Here is a 19,490-nt window from a genome sequence, read left to right as displayed (position 1 = left end):
TCTGAGCATCCATGAAATTACAGCAGAAAAATTGGCATATTTGATGTTTCTGTAACTCTTTCAAATATTAGAAAATTTTCAAGCTTTCTGTTGCCTTAATTCTGAGAGTGGACCAAAGCCTTCGTAAGGCAGTTCAAACCTTGAAATGGATTGCAAGAAGGATTCTACCTGAGCCTCCTGTGGTATCTGCTGGGCATCAATGTGGTCGTTCAGGTAAGCTGTGATGTGGCGGTCCGTGTTGGCCAGCGACTCCTGGATCTGCCTCAGCGTCTTGTCATTCTCCTGAGCCCACTGGACACTTTTCTCCAGCTCCTTCCGCCTGAGTGCCGCCTGGAGAAACAGAAACACACCATCATACAGTGTAAATACAGAAAGAAGCTCATAAACACATCAGTCCATCCCAACTAAAGAGACTTTATCATTCAGACTCTTTGTCTTTGCAGGAGGTGAATATTTGGGAGCTTCTCTAAGACGGATGGACTTCAGGAGGAACCACAGACCAGAACAGTCTGGACTGAGATGTTTTTTTTCTGGAGAATGTTCTGATGAGAAAACTTCTACATTCCTAAAATGACTGAATGGCTTCAGTTTACGTTTTTGGAAAGAAGAGAAAGAAAAAAATATAGCTTGTTCTTGGTAAACAACAAGCTCACAAACATCTCGTGACTGAACACACAACAACATGAACAGACACCTCTGCACTCTATCTCTGCTTGTACCCCTTTGAGGGAAGGAATCCGGGGTTTCTCTCTCATCCCGCCTCTGTGTGCCCGACCACATCAAGGCCGCCGTTGCCACCAAAAAAACGCCAACAACAGATGATCCTGTGATCCTGTCTGATCACGACAAAACCTCAGGCACCGCGGAAAACGCCAGAGTGTTCCTTCCTTCCTTTCCCCCGACGACAAGCTTAACTAGTAAACGAAGCAATTACATCATGAAGCTGTGTGAGCTCACAAGTGGAGATGTGGTATATGTGGTTACAGGTAAGCATGCTAATCCCATTCAGAAGGATAAACACTAAGTTTAGCCTTGAGCCTGTCTCACCCTTGTGTCACACACACAGTCGCTGCATTCTTTATGTTGCCAGTGGATTCTTTTGTGCGTTCACGGTTCTGCTCCTGTATCTTGGTTTATAATGAATGAAATGAGAGTTAAAGTGAGATTAAATATTTAGACAACACAGATAACAACCTTCCCTGTGGCGTTGTACTCCATTTCCGTGGCGATTGTCGGCTCATGAATACATATTCTCATTAAACACCCAGTTTTCCCTTATTACTTATTTCTCACATTCACATAGAGGCAAATTCTGTGATTGTGAGCGAGGAGTTAGGGCATTGCTGCTTGCTTAACAGTTTTGTGCTGGAAACGCCATCGGCAAAGCAGGAGTGGCGTTATCCACGCCACACTTCCTCTTATTGGTTTTTCAGCCGTTACAAGGAGCTGAAATTGAAATGGAAAACACGCTTCTCTGATTTGAAGAAGTACAGAGATGTGGAACAACATTTTTTCTTTTGCCTGCGCAGGCCTGATTCATTTCAACAGTTTCAAAGTGGGACAGTGACAGTAATGAAACGTTAGACTGCTTGTTTTACTGTGACTTTGACAGTAAGAAAGCTCTGACATTAAGACTCTTACATTACTGATGATAACATTTCTCTTTGGGTGAAAACTGATCCTGGAGGCCTATCTATCGTTCTACTTCCTGCAGCCGAGGACATAACAGCAGAAAAGGATTCCCTCCACAGAGTCACCTGCTCTGGTCAAAGGTATGTGACGAACATGAAGGCGACTTCCCGGTCCGTGTATGAGCAACTGTTTCCACAGATACTCACAGACAGGCTCATCAAGTCTCTGGGCTCGGTGTCCTCTTCATAGATGACAAACAAACAAGGCTCAGAGCGGCCCGACCTCACTGCACACCCATACATGCTGACAGATGCACCAAAACACCAGCCTCAGAGCACACAACGGCACCTTCTCACAACAAATACGTAAACTCTGAAACAAAAGAATGTGTCTCACACATGCACGCGCACACAATATACACACTCCCTGTCTCTGATGGGTCCACAAACAAAGGGAGGCTTATCAGGCTGCAAGGAGAACATTAATCTGGCTCTATTGTGAGGGAGGATCAACCCAGTGGGCAATGACTGTGTGTGTGTGTGTGTGTGTGTGTGTGTGTGTGTGTGTGTGTGAGAGAGAGAGTGCGTGTAATCTGTGAGATCAGTGAGGATCACCGCAGGACGCTGAGAATATATGGCTGCCACTGATGATGGCTGATGGTGGTTAGAAAGAGGGGAGGCATGGGGAGAGGACGGGGTGAAAGGAGGAGGAAAAGAAATAGAAAGCCATGGATGAGGAAAGGGGAAGTTGTAAAGGAAGAATGATGAATGAAAGAAGAGGAAATGGAAGAAGATATGAAGGAAGGAGGATTAACAGCTGGTTCATTTCCTCAGGTCCACAGCCCAAAACTCTGAGTTTTCATTTCCCCATAACTCAGAAATGTGATATGAGGATCACACATATGAAGTCTATAACATACACCGACATTACGATACTTAAAGACCTGGAAGTTCTGATTCGGAGCCTCCACGGATCAGATGCTGGACCGGATTGAGATCTGGGGAATTTGGAGCCAAGTCAACACCACAAAGTGGTTGTTGTTCTTCAGCTTCCTGAACTATTGCTGCAGTGAGGCCACTGACATTAGAGAAGTGTTTCCATGAAGACCTGAACACGTAGAGGAGGTGAGGATGGATTAAATAATGTAGTTCACCGTCAATGTCCTCGCTGTCACAGGTCACTTCAGCCTTTAACGTCCACAGTGTGAAACTATGACTGATGATTTAGCTTAAAGAGAAGTTGTGCTGTTTCCCACTGAAATTGAGTGTTGAGCATTTTGTATTGGTTTAATGATGCTTTGCAGCAGAACCCTCAGATACTAATTGGACTGTCCTCAGGCTGAGCAACAAGAACTGAGTCCTGCTTTAAAGTTACTGAAAAGGATTTCAATGAAAATCCATTTTTCAGCCTGTCATGTTGCTGCTGCAGCAGCAGAGTAATGATTATGTTGTCAGAGCTTTTATTCAAATTCACCATCACTGGCCACTTTTAGCAGAAAGATGGATTTATGAACCAAGTGCCCTCATCTTTGAAGTGTTTTTTAACACAGACGTGCCGTCCATGTGTGTCCTTTAATGTCTCAGACAAAATGGACTTTATTAAATAGGCTAAATATAAAGCAACATTTCCATGAGATAAAACCAAAGCCATGGTATGTGAAGAATGTGAAGCCAGCTTAAACCTTTTTAAGACCAGATGTGGTGCCTGATGGTTCCTTCCAAGTTATGGCAGTCACTCCCACTGATTCTGTTACTTGCATTTCTTCTATGATGCAGTTCATGAGGTTTGAGGGAGGTCGTGGCGTGCTGATGTGTCACATGACCTGTCCATTTAACGGAGACACGACAGCAGTGACAGATTTAAAATCAAACTCAGTCAGAGAGTCATCCGTCAATCCTGACAGATTTTTGTCGACTTTGCTGAAGAGAGTAAGAACGAGCAACAAGCCAATTCCAGTTTTTGTCACGTCTCATCACTTGTGGCGTTTGGTTCACAGCTCAATTACCTGATGGATCAGCTCTGCCTCCTCACAGCTCACAGATCCTGCTGATGGTAAATAACTAACTTCCTGCTGTCCCTTTCCCCTCATGCACAATCTCTGACTCCCCTCAGTTCTCACTGAACTGCGCCCTCGACTAAAATCACATTCAACTGAAATTAAAACTGAAATAATTTCCAGCACCAGCAGCGTTTATTAAATCAGGTTATGGATCCCTGCAGGCTGCTTCCTGTATGTAGCAGGTGTGCGTACAGACGTCTTACCCTCGCCATGAGTTCATCCCATCGTGTGTTGAAAGCATCTAGTTTTTGCTGTATGAGTTCATCCAGGACGCCGCCGTCCATCAGCGTCTGGGCCAGCTCCCGGATCTGGTTCCTGTTGTCCTCTGGGTGACGCAGTAGGACCTCCAGGCCCTGCACACAAACACACAATCCTTTCTCTCAAAACTGTACGTTGTCATGTCTGACCTAAACTAGTTGCATGTCCTCTGCTCTTCACACACTCACATCCAGCGCCTCCTGCAGCCCCTTAGCTCCTCCCTGCAGGTTTTCTGTCTCGTCCAGTTTCTGCTCCAGCTGGTCCAGGAAGGCGTTCTCCTGCTCCAGGTAGGACAGCAGCTCACACCAACACGCCCACACCTCCTACAAAACACACAGCCACACAAAGTTACAAGATAGAGATTGAAGGGTGGAGAACCTGTGTGGCTTCAATGACGGGCTGGCTCTAAATATTTATGTCATCATTCGAAATAATTAGGTTTTGTTTGCACTTTTATTAAAAAGATTTATGAGGTTTTTGTTACGTAGGAACAAAAGTTCCTTTTTCCATCTATTCATCAGTCCTAATTCAACCTGCCCATCTCTACTGACAGCAGCGTTTGGGAACATTTCAGCTCTGATAAGCTTGGGGGGAAGAAAGACCTCCATCAGACTCTCGAAGGTTTGATCCTCACTGAAGCATCGTCTTTGCTGCTGTCACTTCAGGTCTGATGGTTCTGACTGAAGCCCCTCAGGCTGCTCAGATACATCTGGAGAAATACTGTCACTGTCCATGACTGGACGTAAACAATAATCTGAGGATTATACATTTCATTTTTATTGAACACTGAACCGAAACCTTTCAGAGAAACAGAAGGTTTAGAGTTGAAAGAAAAGATGATATGGTATTTATGCGGTGACTCCAAACCATCACAGAGAAGAAATTTAAACTTCCTACCTCCAGAGTTTTACACTTCCCATCTAGGCGGCTACACAGACGCTGGTAGTTGGCTGTCAGCACATCCAGCTCTGAGCGCAAGGCATCGTGGGCCGTGGGAGGGGCTTTGGCAATGAAGCTGTTTACACTGTCGGTGAGGAGTTTCACCTTCATCTCCTTGGAGTGGACCTCTTCCTGGGCCCTCTGACAGAGACAGAAAAACTGAGAAATCAATCCTCCAACCTGATGCTGCTTTATGATCTAAAGAACTACAGACTGAGACCACACCAGAAGCCGTCGTCCATTTTTATTCAGTCTGTGGTTAAATTTAGCATCAACTCAGCTGACCTGGTTCTGTCCCAAAGTAAAAAAAAAAACAAAAAACTGGGCCTCGGGTTTGGATTGGATTGTATCATGATCCACAATGGTATCACCGAGGTTTTATTGTTGTATTATTTTGCATTTAGTATTTTTATTACAGGTCTTCATATTATGTAATGTACAAACACATTATGATAGAAGATGTTTTTAGTATATGTATAAAATAGTATAAAACAATATTACTGTATTTTATATTTCTGGAACATTTAAATACATAAATACAAATATAAGTGGTGCTGCATAAGTAAAAATACAAAAAATTCAAAGTTTTACTGCAAGTAAACAAAAACCCATATATGAGAAATATTGCCCAGTTTGTTTGTCTTGTAAAGTTGGATGCGAATGTAATAAAATGTCTCTATTGTCAGCACAATCTGAGGCTGGGACCAAGATTTCTTTACAGTAAAACTGGACTATTGATTGATTTAGTTTGTCTGCATTAACAGCTTTATTTTATTACCAAAAGTCACTTCAACAGGGGAAGAACGAGACAGATGGCAAGACATTAAAAGAAAGAGAAGGGATGAAGGGAGACAGGAAGAGGGAGAGGCAGGACTTAATGGATGCATGAACAAAATGAATCAATGTTTTTCTAGTTGACAAAGCCATAGAGTGTGAAGAGACGAAGTAAGCCAAGGAATCAATGAACGAAGGAGTGTAGCTAATGCTTTCCCAGCAAAGGAGAGAGGGAGCGAGGAGGGAAAAAGAGGGATTAAGAGGAAAAAAAAAAAAAAAAGGTGAACAGATCCACAAATAGAGTTTCCTTTAAGCTCAGAGAAGAAAGAGCAAGAGGAAGAGAAGGTGAAAGGAGGGAGGAGTCCAGAAGATTAGCCAGAGCAAGCAGAGTGAAATCAATTTTTAATTTTCAACTTGACTCTCAAGGAAACTTTTGCAAAGGGGAACACTACTGCCAAGGCTTTTATGTGTATCACAAAGCAAAACGGTGCCATAAATTTACATCACAAATGCATCTCATTGAAGTTATGACAGAGAAAAAGCCAGATGGTAAATAGGAGAATCCATGCAATTTTATATAAAAATGAGGATTGGAGGGAATGAGACAGAGGAGGACAGAAAGAGAGATGGTTTTCAGCCCCAAAGAAAAGAGAGGTGTGCAGAATTAACCAGGATTCAGACCTCAACTGTGAAACACTCAGGAGAATCTGGAGCTCGATATTTTTTATCCCAGAATGATAAAAATGGATCTACTCATTTTATGATGAGATAATGTAACTGTGGTTAAAGAAAATCTGAGTCACTTATCTGTTAAAATACACCATTCAACACATTATGTGTATTCGGTAACAATGTACTGTAGATTTAATGTATTTAAAATGGATCACGTATAAAAATTCTAAATGGTTAAAAATGATTTTCCAAAGAATTAGAATGAAGAATAAAAAGATTATGCACTTCATATTCTATTTATTATCTTGAAGAAATTGTCACATGCACACACACCTTGAGCTCTTCCACAGCTTTGCGGAGCTCTTCGGGGGTCTTGTATGTGAAATCTCTCTCCAGGTAGTCCTCCTCAGCCTGGTTGATCCACTCCTGCATCTCCTGCATCTCCTTCCTCAAAGCCATGGTCTTATCAAGTCCACCTTTCAGAGCGGACTTCTTAGCGTAAGCCTAGAAGGGGGACACAGGTGAATACAAACCCTGTAATGTGCAGAGACCAATGAAAGCAGGAGACAGACTGCCCACCTGTTTACAGACGTTCTCCCACTGGGCGTTCAGTTCATCGAGCTCCTTCTGGATGTGGAGAGCAAACGGCGGCTCGGCTTCTTTCTTCAGGTACAGTCCCACCTCGTTGATGCCGTTCACGCTGGGCTGGATGGTGTGGATGTCGTTCACCAGGGCCTGGCCAATCAGAGCACAGGACGGATGCACACACCGACAACTAACAACATATCTACTTATTTTAGCTTTTCCCCTCTTAATTCAACTCAAACAGATGAGTAAAATACAAATCATTAAACGTTTAGCTTGATGACATCACTGACAGTTTTTCGATATAATTTCCTCTCTTTATTTCATATTTATGTGTATTGGTTAAGTTTAAACTAGGTGTTGGTGTCACTGCTTGCTCACTGTGCACTGCTCTAACTGTTTCTCCAGAGCTTCAGAGTCTCCCAGCGCCGGCCACTCCTCATTCAGGAAGACATCTACATCTGCCATCCATTTCTTTAAAGTCTTAACATCGTTCTGCAGCAGAGACAAAAGAGATGCAGAGAAAAATTCTCAGTGAGTTGATACATCAGAGTTCACAGAGCAGGCGCTGTGACACGGGACAGCACGCGGCAAGGAAGCACAACTTCTGTGGAGGACAGCTCCGGCTGACGGGGCTGTCACTGGGATTTCACACTCAGCTCCAGCCGATACCAATCCTCACTTTCTCAGAGGGCACAAAAATGTGATGTTTTCCTTTTTTTGCCTTTCCTTGAACAGAGAGGAGGAAGGCTACATGCAACAAAGGGTGACAAACCTGAACAAAGTGCTCAAACAGGTGATGCACAAAGCATTGAAATGTTGGTTTTTAAGTAAATTCTGAGCCAGGTTCAGGGGAGTGATCTGTGTAGATAAGATGTCAATAATGATGATGATGGTGTTTAGAAACAAACAACCTGAAGCAGCTGAGGGATGAATTCAGCGGAGGTGACAGCAGTAGAGAAGCAGTGATGGAATATGGGGTGTTTGAAGTATTTCGGATAAGCAGAGCTGCTTTTTCAGCACCATCACAACAAAATCAGCAGCTTAAATTTGTGAAGACCAAAACATTTCCCTCATCCAGCAAGTTTGAAAACAAACTGCTCAAATAATGAAGGAGAAGGGTTTAAAGGGAGCGAAACAGCCCAGACTGTCTCTTGGACTGGACCCAGGTGGAAAGAAGATTTTGGCTGTAATTCAGGGCTCTGCGATGACCCTGATCGGTGTTCCAGTTCTTATCTGTCTCACCTCAAACTGCATCAGTTTGGCCATGAGCTCCTGGATCCTCTGGGCGTTGCCTGTCAGCGTGGTGCCGAGGCGTGTCCAACGCGCCATGATGGCGTCCAGCTCTGTGCGATACCTGCAACAGCACAGAAGGTAGTGGAGACTTATTAGCTTGTGACATGAGGTGTTTCTGCAGACTTCCTGCTCAGACCATTTATACAAAGCTGCAGGGATGATGAGTCTTTGGAGGAACTAATCCAAACTGAGCTTCAGCTTCAAACTGCAACTGGGATTTTTCCATCACGACAGAAAACCAGCTCTGTGAAAATCAAGAATTTAGGACACTGACACGTTCGGCTGGATCATCTTCAGAAATACCCAGCAAAAAAAAAAAAAAAACTTATTGGCTAAGCTTCCAAATTGTACTTATTATTTTCCTTCTAGACGAAGTTTAATTTCCCCCCAGCAGCCTTCGAATTTAACCTGGATGTCTGCTGCAGCTCTGTATCTATACAGTTTAAATGAATATGACCTGAGGTTCATTTACAGCTAACTTTTGACAAACAGAGATGAACTGGTCTTTTCAGTTTGTGTGAAAATAGTGAAAATAATCTGTTAACATGGCCAATGAGATGAAAAACAAGATGTTCAGGAGCCACTCAGTTTGTCACACGTCTATAAGGGCTTAGAGTCTCTGTGGGGGGGGGGGTGATGCAGCTGCAAAGGTTTTCATGTTGTTTAAAGTTTTAATTGCGCTCTCTTGATGCAAAGGGTTTTTTAATTTACTACACTTGAAGTCTCTGAAGACTCGCCTCACAGTAACAAGGTCCTCGGTTCGTGGTTTAAATGTGTTTATTTCCAAGCTAAAGTCTTGACCACTGTGAACGGTCAGTCTGTGCCATCTTGTGTCCTTGTCTCTTTCAGAAGATGAATTGTTTTCTATGTCTTACTTCTGGCCGATGTCTGGCGGAGCTTTCAGGAAGACCTGCTCCACAGCTGCGGTCAGGTAGTCCACCTCCCCCTGATGTTCAGTCACAGCCACCTGGAGGGCCTGCAGCGGGGTCAGAGACGGAGAATCACAGGCAGACTGAGTGATATATAGGCATTTTTCACATTCTGACGTGTGCATTTGACTCGTCTAATTTCAGATGCCTCATCACCAGCTGTGAACATCTGTCCCACTTTCCACTGGAACACAAACGGTGAGCTGCGTCACTGAGGATGAATCTTCCTGAATATTAAACATAAAACAATCTGCATCTTTATGTTTTTAGAGAGAAGCACATAATAAAACTTAAGTGCTGCTGTTGGTCTGAAGTCTAATCTCAGTTTGATTTAATGCAACATGTGAGGGCAATATAAGACAATATCGGCTTTACCTCAGGCTGTGGTTTAATAATATAGCTGCTCATTGAAGACTGGATGTGACATACTATTACAGAAAGAAGCTGTGATGATACAGAAGAATATACATATCAGATTACTATTTGAGCTTCAGATAGAGCCACAGAGCTAAATTTGTTTGGGGAACGACATATTGTAAATATAATTCATAATTCTGAGTTTTCATTGAGTGGGGTGACAAGGGGAAGTGAGAGATGAGCTGACACGACACACGGCTGTCACTCTTCAACATTTTGTTTAAAAAAAAAACCTTTTCAGTTTGATTTTGCTTTCTCTTGAATTACAAGTTGCTATGCGAGGGAGTTCCCGTTGACCCTTTAGGTGGAAAGCAGTGGAGGCTTTTGGGAAAGAAATCCTTGTTCACACTGAGGTGGCTCCGAATCTTAGTTTAGCTTAGTTCAAACACCGCCCCTGGGCAGGACATCTGTCAGTTACGACAGCTTACCCTCAATCCTTCTGCTGCTGGGCTGAATCCCAAGCAGGGAGGTATCTGGGCCAAAGTTCGGGGCTGTTTCTTTTTCCTTCTTCCTTTTTCTGAATGATTTTTATCGAGCTCCATAGGACAGACACAGATTCAGTCATGCCCCGTTTCACTTTGAGATAAGTGAGCTACTTTATGAGAATGAAGAGGTGAAGAGGTGACACAGCCATGCAAAATAATGCAAAACAGCTGGATAAGCTTTGTGGCCTGTGTGAACCTGTTTTAGGGGGGGGTACACCCTGAAAGGGTTGCCTGACGGGGCTGACATTTATCACATTCACTCCTTTGCCGGCAGTTCAATTACCCTGCTAGTTTGAACCCAGAGCATCCCTGCTGTGAGGCCACGCTGCTAACCACTGCACCAATGTGCCACTCGGTTGGGTAACTTTATAATTAGATCATATTAGCATATGAGTAATTTCAGACCTGACAGCATTCGAGTAAAGAGCCGGTTCAGTTTGACAGCAGCAGCACAAACAGTTTAATCAAAAGGACTTTAACAGTTTTAACCAACCCATTATAACCCCGCAGTGAAGTTGGATCATTATAACCTGCAAAAAATAATATTGAGAAATTGTCAGTTGTAAACGAATTTAGGCTCAAAATTAATCAAATGATTGGCAGATGAAAATAATTATTGATTGCAGCCTTCGGTCATTTATCCATCCTGTCCATAACTACTTCCCTCTCGCAAAAACAAAATCAATCATGCGATGTAATTTCAATGAATTGAGGGGTAGTTGGATCTATTAATTACTTTTACCAGTCGCTGTAGATAACATAATAATCATCTCTGTTACCAAAACTAATCAGGACTCTGTTAGTCTGAGCTGAAAACAGGGATCCCACCTGACAGGAGCACATTTATTTTAATTAAGAAAGTGACAAGAGCGAGGTGACGCTGTCATCTGGAAACAGGAAATGTTTCTGACCACACACACATGTAAACCCACGCAGAAGTCCTGTTTCTCTGAGTGATGAGAGCAGGAAACTGTTGTGCTGGAAATTAATGACAGCTTATCAGTATGCAGAATGAATTCCTAATTATTATCTACAATCAACTTTAATTAATCTCAGGCTACAAGACGCCATCTCCCTGTTATGCTACAAGACCATTATTGGGTTTAAAGGGGGCTCAGCTATGTGCGCCCACAAACATCACACACAGACGTCCCTCTATGGGCTGACCTTGACTTCAGCTGAGCATGAAAACCAACAAAAACATAGCAACAAAGTGATGATAACAAAAAGGACTGTGTGTGTTTGTGTGTGTGCAGTCACTTCTGTATTACTGTGTTACAAACTGTATTGTGCTATAGTGGTGTTGTACTGTCAAACACAGGCGCCGATTTGCTCAACTGGCATTTTGCTCGTACACATCTCATGATTGTGGAGTTGTCAACAAACACAAACAGTAGACTAGCTGTCCTGAATGTTAAGCAGACGACAGTTGAGCTTCATAAAAATCACAGACTTTTACTGAAACTGAAATTGCCTGCTCGTTTTCAGAGCTGAATTCACTTTTAGTGACGTTTACAGGACAGCAAACAGCAGTGGGATCAGTGAACGGTGAACTTTGGTGTCCAGTCTGTAAACTGGAACTTTCATACCTCAATTTCACAATTTGGATGTCAAAACCAGAAACCAGAAACAAAATCCTTCAACAAAGAACCTGAGAGTTACAGCTCCAGGTGCAACTGTTAAAACCACGCGCTCTTTAAAATGTGATTCATAAATTACATCATTTAGAGGAAGCAGTAAAGTAGGTAATCAGGAATATATTTAATGTCTGATCAAATCTTCATTAGAAAGAATAATAATAACCAAGCTGGAGAGGTTGTGAATAATATTTCAGAACAATAACAGTTTATCTGTCAGTCATAACTTCAGATGCTCACGTAACTCAGCTCATTTAACTTTATTGTTTTAAACTTGTCTCTCAAGCAAACTTGGTCTAAAATGACCTCTTTTAACGGCACACTCCAGTTTACTTAATGATTCCACAGAGATCTCTTGTTTATCACAGCCATTTGAGGAAGCCCTCGTGTATCTGATGCACAGTTTACTCTGTGGGTTGTGTATGAATCAGACTCTTGGTTAATGGGGCATGTCATCTGTTTTCTCTCGGCTCTCTATCCGCCTGCTTCCTCACAGAGCAGCAAAAAGCATCTTTAAAAGTCTGCTGCTTTGGCAGTTTGGCATCACCAGTGGTAATATAACTTTACTACTTGTAGTAAAAACTGATTACAGTGTTATACAACCTAACAGGATTATAGAGCCAACCTCATTTTGGCATTTTATGGGAATTTGTAAATAGAGCTGAGCAGCAGCGTTGTCCAGAGCAAATCCACCGCTCAGCTGATGGATGGACCAACAGACACATTATAATTTGGGAAAGTCCAGATTTGTGTTCACAGAAACTGGACCGCTGGGACTGATGACGTGGATCCCCCTGGTCAACCTCAGATTGGATTTAATCAGCCTCAACTACCAGCGAATTCTCTGCACATTATCTGTCTTTACCGTTCGTTTCATTTGATTTTCTAAAACCGCAGCATAGACAATCTACTTTCTGCTTCAACCAGCTCACACACACACACACACACACACTTGTGTAATTACAGAAAGCAGATGAACTCTCCGGAGAAGTCTTAAATTTATGATTGTTCCAATTGGATCTTTTCAATCAGACAAAGGCCCATACTCATGTAGCCGCCTTGAGACGCAGCTTTGTGTAACAATTCAATGACATAATCAAATTTGATCTCCATCTTTTTCATTAGAGCCACCTTGACATTTCATTTTCTAATTTGGAGAATTATACATGAAGTAGCGGCAGTGATATTGGAAGGCTGTATAGCTTTCTGTATTTAGTTTTTATTTGCCTGTGACCTTTGACCTCTCACATCAATAAGGTGTTCCCTTTGAGTATGTGTGTGTGTGAGTACCTGTACATCCTTCAGTCTCTGCTCCATTACAGGATACTCCGTTACAGCCGTGGACGGCACCGCCAGTTTGGCCTCACAGTGTTGTAGCCATGCCAACAGCGTTGATATGGTTTCCTTGTAACGAGACGAAGGCAAGGTCTCCAAAACTAAAGAGAGATTGATTACTTTATTATTTGCTCGTTTACTCATGATTTACGTTTATTTTTCTACCTTCATGTGCTTTAACAAACAATATATTGAGGAACAAAACCTTCATTTCAGTTTTAATGACTTTAAGTGCTGCCTTTAATACGCCAATGTTTTTTCTTTAACAGACTAATTTCTAACGTTACTGTAAACTGTTTTTATTTGAGTGTCTTTTAACTGGCTCTGCTTTAATTACAATCGGAAAGAGACGTGAGATGCAGCAAACACAAATGCTAAATGCATTCACAACAACAGGGCGCTTGTTCCTATTCTAGGGATTTTAACTCTGGCACAATAAAAGAAAGTGATTATTATTCATTCCTTTGACGACCCAAGTGTGAAATGTAAAACTGCCAAAATGTGTTTTTACCTGTGATATTGCATGTATGCAAATGCTTAGCTTGTGAACTGCTTACTTCTTCATTTTGAATACTTTTTATTTCTCTATAATATACATTTTAATATAATATTATTGCAATTTAAATGGACTCGCTTTAATTCAGGATAATGAAGCCTCCCTGATCTGAACTGAGCTGATTTAAAGCAATATGCTGACCTGACCAGAACCGACTTCAGGAGCAGAAAAGAAACCACAAAAGAGGAAAAGTAACATTTAAAGAGCTGTATTCCTTTCAGAGAAAATCTTTTTATATGCTTCTCTACCACTTCCGCCCTCAGGACTCTGGCTCAGTAATCTGTGAGCGGCCAAACGTTGTGTTAGATATCTCACCCCTGGTGTGGATGAGAAAAGCGCAGTGTGAGGCACGAGGGAGGAAACTGTCTGAGAAAGTAAACAAGTGTAGTTTGTCTGCTTGGGCGTCAGCATCTTTCTCCTACTTGCTGTCTCTTATCTCTCTCTAGCTGACTCTCCTTCTCTGCCTTTCTTCCCACTCCCTGCATTTTTCCTCCCATCAGTGTCATTTTTTTCTGTGGCAATATTTTAGATTGGCCCTGAGAGCTTAACTTCAGAAAACAGACAAAAATACAAGAAAATCGTCTTCGATTTGACAACTCAACAACGCTGGCCGCCATGTTGTGCTGACGGTGTGTGCAGGACCCCCCACCCTCTAAGATCTCCAGATCTCCATGGTTTTCTCAGTCCACCACCAAGACATCAGCCTTCTTCTGCCTCTGACTCTTAAAGTGTCACAATGTGAATAAGCTGTGTGTTCTTTTATTTACAATCCAACTTTTCTTGTTGTTGGAACTTTCTGAACTAATCCAAATATGTCACAACTCATGATGAACAAATAAAGACATAACATAAAAATATCTGTAATATGGATCTTTACAATTCTTTACCGCTCAGATTTGAAGATGATTAGAAGGTTTGTGTTTCAGCATTGTGTGTTGTCGTGACAAAAGTTGTTGATAGTTTAAAAAACTCTAAATCTGACTTCATTCTAATTCTGGGATGTAAAACATAAAACCAACAGCGCGGCAACACAAACTATGCCGTGCTACATCAAATACATGAATTATTTGTGGCTGCAACTGCTGAGCAGATCATACGCTGCTGTCATTATCCATGCATCAGCCCACACTGAAATACTGCTGTAGGCTGTGTGTATGTGTGTGTGCAATTATTTTGTTTTATGTCAGCAACAACAAGTGTGTCCATGCTGAATGTTGAGTTGTTGTCGTCCAGTTGTGGGTAGAGACATAAATCTGTCTGATATAGTGTGTGGGTGTGACCAAATCCGAAGTCCAGAGACATTCCAGGATTTTCACACTGACACACAAACACCAACAAAACTGGAACTACAACAACCAACCTGCAAAAATGAGACTGGATTCAAACTAAACACGTTTTAATTGTGAGTTTCAGGCGACAAAGCCAGCTGTTTAATGGCGCTGGACTGGAATCTAAAGCCGAGCCACACTGATAAGACCGATGAGCTCTGGTCCAGATGTCGCTCTTCAAAAATCTTTTTGTTTTATTGAAGGAGGTGTTTTAAATATGTTGGAGTAATTTTGCTTTATTTTCACTGAACAAAAATCTAAAAAATTAACTGAACAATCTGAGGATATGATCTGCACCTCTCATTTAGACATACGCCCTGTCCAGTTTTTACCACTTTATGGTTTGTTGCATATTTTTGGGAAAATGGCACATTTCTCACAATGTCTGCCAGATAAATGTCAACACACTGAAACAAGAGTTGTGCTGCTCTGAATTTAATACGTTCAGGATCATAAGTTTTAGAATCAATAAACAGGGTTTGGGTTTGAATATAATTAAGTGGTGTAATGTTTTCTGTTCGAGCCTACAGAGCATCTTAAAGAAACAAGGTTTGTGGTCAACACTCGCTCATTAGTCATGTGGGACAGTTTTCTGTGTGTGTGGTTTATAATGAGAATCTATTTAAGAAAAAAAACAATTATACTCATGTTGATGAACACGGCACCTTAACAATCATGTTTTTGGTTTATTTGTGCATCTCACCCAGCTGCAGCTGCCTCTCCCTGGCTCTCAGGTTCTCCAGGACGTTTTGGTAGTGCTCTTTGAAGGCAGTGATGTCGGCATCAAGGAAAGCAGAAGGTTCCTCCTCCTCTTCCTTTTCCTTCTTCAGATCCTTCACCTGCTTCTCCAGCAGGTCAACCTGAGGCTGCAGGGCGGACAGACGAGCCACCTCCTCCTGACGAGGGGATGAACAGATGAACAGTTGATTTCATTTGTTGATGGATTAAAAACCTGGACCATGTTTTCATCAAACTTCTGCTTCATCTGTTGCATTTCGCATTTTAAATTTTGTGTCAAGCCCGTTTCATTTAAGTACAACAGAATTAATGGATGAGCAGCCCTGTTGGATTGTGGGTAATATTTCCTGATTGGTCATGCGAAGGGATTGAACGCAGCTTAGTTTGATCCTGCTGTAAGTGTGTTTAAAAAGGTGGAAGCCTGTAACACATTAAATATGAGTAACGTGAGAAAACACAAGCCTTTATAACCTTGACAGAATATGTTTTCTTAAGACGACAGCTGAAGGCATGATTTGCTGCTGGGAGGGCTGTTCTAAGTGTTTTTAAATATTTTATTTCTCTGAAGTTTTCCCTGTTTAACATAAAGATAGGAGTTCAAAGTATTTATATGTGGAATTGGATGTGTGTTTTCCATTTGTCTGTGTGTGGGCCAGGAAAGAAATGTGGGCGCACTTCTGAGGAAAACCTTGTGTGAATTTGTCTGAGGTGGAGGCTCCAAATTCCTCCTTCCTGCTTTTAATCTGCAAACGTTTCCTCTCCTCCATTCTTTGTCCTACACTGTGAAATCTCTCCATCGCACCTCCTTCTGTCTTTATCTGTTTTACGCCTCAGCCTTGTCATCGCTCTCTTCTGAAGTTGGCTTTTGAGCTGCATGTCACTTGATGTTATCAAAAAGTTGTACTGTATATGTGAGTAGTCAGCCATTAAAAAAGTAAAAGTCCTGAATGAACGAAATGTATAAATAAACGAAATGAAAATACTTACAGAAAAGTGCTGAGACAAACAGAAGCATGAAAAGAGACAGAAATCCAAACAAGCCAAATAAATTAAGGCACAAACACACAAAAGACTTGTGAGACAGGACGCTACAGGTTGATGCAACACGAATGTGAATGTGAGAAGTCAAACATGTGACTTCACTCACCCGACATCGGTCCAGTTGGACTTTGAGAGGCTCTGGTTCAGATGCAGGAGGCGGCTGGACTTTGAGCCAGTTCTCACTGTTATCCACGGCCTGCTGACACTGTTCAAACAGGTTGTAGAAGGCCAGCACCTGCAGGACACACAAATACATGCACATTTTGATTAAAGGGCAAAAAGAAAACACCCACACAGTATCTGATTGGTTTCTAGATGATTTATGCATCAGAACAGGCCTCTTCACTTGCCTTCTTTAAAGCATTCATTCAGGAGCAACACGTTCTCACCCATGCTAGGCATATATATAAAAAAAACAAAAAACACAGCGGCTCCATGGGGAGATGTGGTGAATTTAGAAGTTAACACATGACTCCAAATTAGAGACAAATAGCAGAACACCATGAAGAATTTATGCCAGATGTCCCTTTGCAGAGTATTCATTTTATTATAAGGCAGGTCTGGGTGCAGGTGTCTGTTAATAATAATATTAATGACATACCAGAAAGTGAAAAGAAGTAGAAAGATGACATCACATAAAAGCAGGCCTATAAAAATGTGTGATTTAAAGAAAATAGCGGACTGGCTCGTCTCCTCAGGCTGGTTGACCCAGAGTTGAGGGAAAACCTCCAGATATAAGCTCCACCTGAGGATCTTAGGGGGCCTACTGGCTCACTGGGGCTTCTCATCATAGATCAAGATGTCTGGGAGAACCAATCAGAAGCCTGATGCTAACACTGAACCAAGATGTACCGATGAGTGTGCGTACCTTTGTCTGATAAGCCAGCCATGCCAGCCTCTCTGCTAACAGGGCACAGAATCCCACCCAACGCTGGTTCAGCTGCTCCGCTGCCTGGGCAATGTCATCTGCACGACTCCCCTCTGGATGGAGGCAACACGAAAAGTCCGGTCCATTTCACAATGTCAGACACACACACAGCTCATTGTGTATTCATCATCATCGCAAAACTCCAGTTCCCAGAAAATGAGAAGGTCCAAGTGATTCCAGGAGGGAGAAGTTGATGCTGAAGTTGTAAAAAGATGGTTTGAGGCTTCAGTCTGTCAAAGGCCAAATTGAACCCAGGCGGCTGGAGGATAATTGCAGCCTGAAAAGGAGCGTCCTGGCTCATGTTGCTCACACAAATGGGCTTGAAGTGACTTTCACTTCCTGTAATTGTACTTCCATTATGTTACTTTTAGAGCCACATGACAAACACGAAGGTGGAGCTTCTTTTGACAGCAGGTTCCTGTCAATACAGACCCATAAACATAATGGAAGACGAGCACTATATATAACCTGAGGCTGAAACTGAAGGAGGGATAAAGTTGAGACAGTTAGATTTTGTCTTCCTGCTATCAAACCTCATGTTCATGTCCAATGAAGGGGTCAACGTATTTGCAGGCGAAGGTTACTGGACCTGCTCTGCTCTCTATCCTGATTGAAAAATCCTTTTTAGAGGTAGAAACTAAAAACAAAAACCAGGCAGCTCTTGAATTTATCATGAGAGTAACTGATTACTCAAATAATGACTACATATTTTCCTTATTGTAGAAATATGTTTGTTCACGGATACCAAAAGCTGCAGTCATGTCACAGTCATTCAAACAGTGAACCAACAGGACATGTCGTGTTCAGGATGATTCAGACAATATCATAGTGGCAGTTTTTTTCCTTTGATGTCTTCACTTAGACACACACACACTCTTGGCCCTTTGGAGGAACTTGAGAAATGTTCAGCCATGTTGTGTTTGTTTGAACATCACAAGTGGAAAATGTTATGGAGCTTTGTGAAGCCCAAACAATGGCACAAGGACAGAGGAGAGGACGGAAGAAAAGAAACATCTTTCTCTCCTCCTCTCGTTCTGTCTGTTCCTCTCTCCATCAGTGTTTCTATGGAGACAAGGAGAGAGGGTGGGCCAGGTGGAGGCGTTGCCATGGAGACAGACAGCTTGTGCGTGTGTGTGCGTGTGTGTGTGTGCACACATTACCCTGCTCCACCAGGGTCTGCGCTGTGCGAGTTGCCTCCTGAAGCTTTCGGTACTTCTCTGGTCGCTCTCTGTCTATCGCCTACAGAAAAGAAAGAGAGAGTGATGGCACAGGGAGAAGTCAGGAGTTTAAGGATGAGACATTGACAAGCAGAAACCAATAGACCAGAGGAATGATGTTCGACAGCCAGAGAATTATTCCTCCTCATTACCAAAATCAAAGTATTATTGACCCAATGAGCTCAGTGACCACTAACATACATTCTGACACACTGACATTAACGACCAAAGTTTTTAAAGCCAGACACTGCGTAAAGAACAGAGCAAGAGTAGGAGAGGAGGTCGCCTCATCGAGCCTGCAGCCAGAAAGTGAATAAAAGTCAAACTGTTCCTTTAAGTTATATGAGAAGACAAATGTCTGAAGCTCCATGTTTTATTGGTTCATAAGTTGAGGCCCCGCAGCAGCACATGAAGATGAAGAGTGAACACACACACATCAGCACTATCCTGTTTGCAAAATAACAGCTTGAACTGTGAAACAGAACCTGACTATTTCAACAGATTGCAAACAAGCACACATAAATGTTGTTTTACCTGCACTTTGTCATGCAGCTCCTGAATGCTGCCATCTTTGCGGGACACCGAGAATTCAGGGCTCTGGAGGATGGCCTCACCTCTGGTCATGTAGCTGTGAACTTCTGTGAAGTCCACGTCAAACCTGACA

The 19,490-nt window shown here is 42.3% G+C and overlaps 1 protein-coding gene across 8 annotated transcripts in view; it reads right to left on the bottom strand.

Moving 5' to 3' along the window:
- The window catches only part of dmd (dystrophin), a 140,019-nt gene that overhangs the window by 38,131 nt on the left and 82,398 nt on the right, over positions 1–19,490 (bottom strand). For all 8 annotated transcript variants that reach the window (XM_029524226.1, XM_029524185.1, XM_029524216.1 and 5 more), the window contains 15 exons: positions 19,361–19,484; positions 18,770–18,848; positions 17,550–17,662; positions 16,788–16,916; positions 15,606–15,798; positions 12,974–13,119; positions 9,091–9,191; positions 8,165–8,276; positions 7,301–7,414; positions 6,914–7,069; positions 6,668–6,838; positions 4,847–5,029; positions 4,138–4,272; positions 3,895–4,044; positions 169–330 (listed from right to left, as the gene is read on the bottom strand). In XM_029524226.1, the coding sequence (XP_029380086.1) occupies positions 169–330; positions 3,895–4,044; positions 4,138–4,272; positions 4,847–5,029; positions 6,668–6,838; positions 6,914–7,069; positions 7,301–7,414; positions 8,165–8,276; positions 9,091–9,191; positions 12,974–13,119; positions 15,606–15,798; positions 16,788–16,916; positions 17,550–17,662; positions 18,770–18,848; positions 19,361–19,484 (2,068 nt within the window). The remainder of the gene's footprint in view (positions 1–168; positions 331–3,894; positions 4,045–4,137; positions 4,273–4,846; positions 5,030–6,667; positions 6,839–6,913; positions 7,070–7,300; positions 7,415–8,164; positions 8,277–9,090; positions 9,192–12,973; positions 13,120–15,605; positions 15,799–16,787; positions 16,917–17,549; positions 17,663–18,769; positions 18,849–19,360; positions 19,485–19,490) is intronic.

This window comes from Echeneis naucrates, chromosome 2 (genome assembly GCF_900963305.1).
Source record: "Echeneis naucrates chromosome 2, fEcheNa1.1, whole genome shotgun sequence".
NCBI classification, from domain to species: Eukaryota; Metazoa; Chordata; class Actinopteri; order Carangiformes; family Echeneidae; genus Echeneis; species Echeneis naucrates.
The sequence above is the reverse complement of the archived record's forward strand: the minus strand, read 5'-3'. Positions and strand labels throughout refer to the sequence as shown.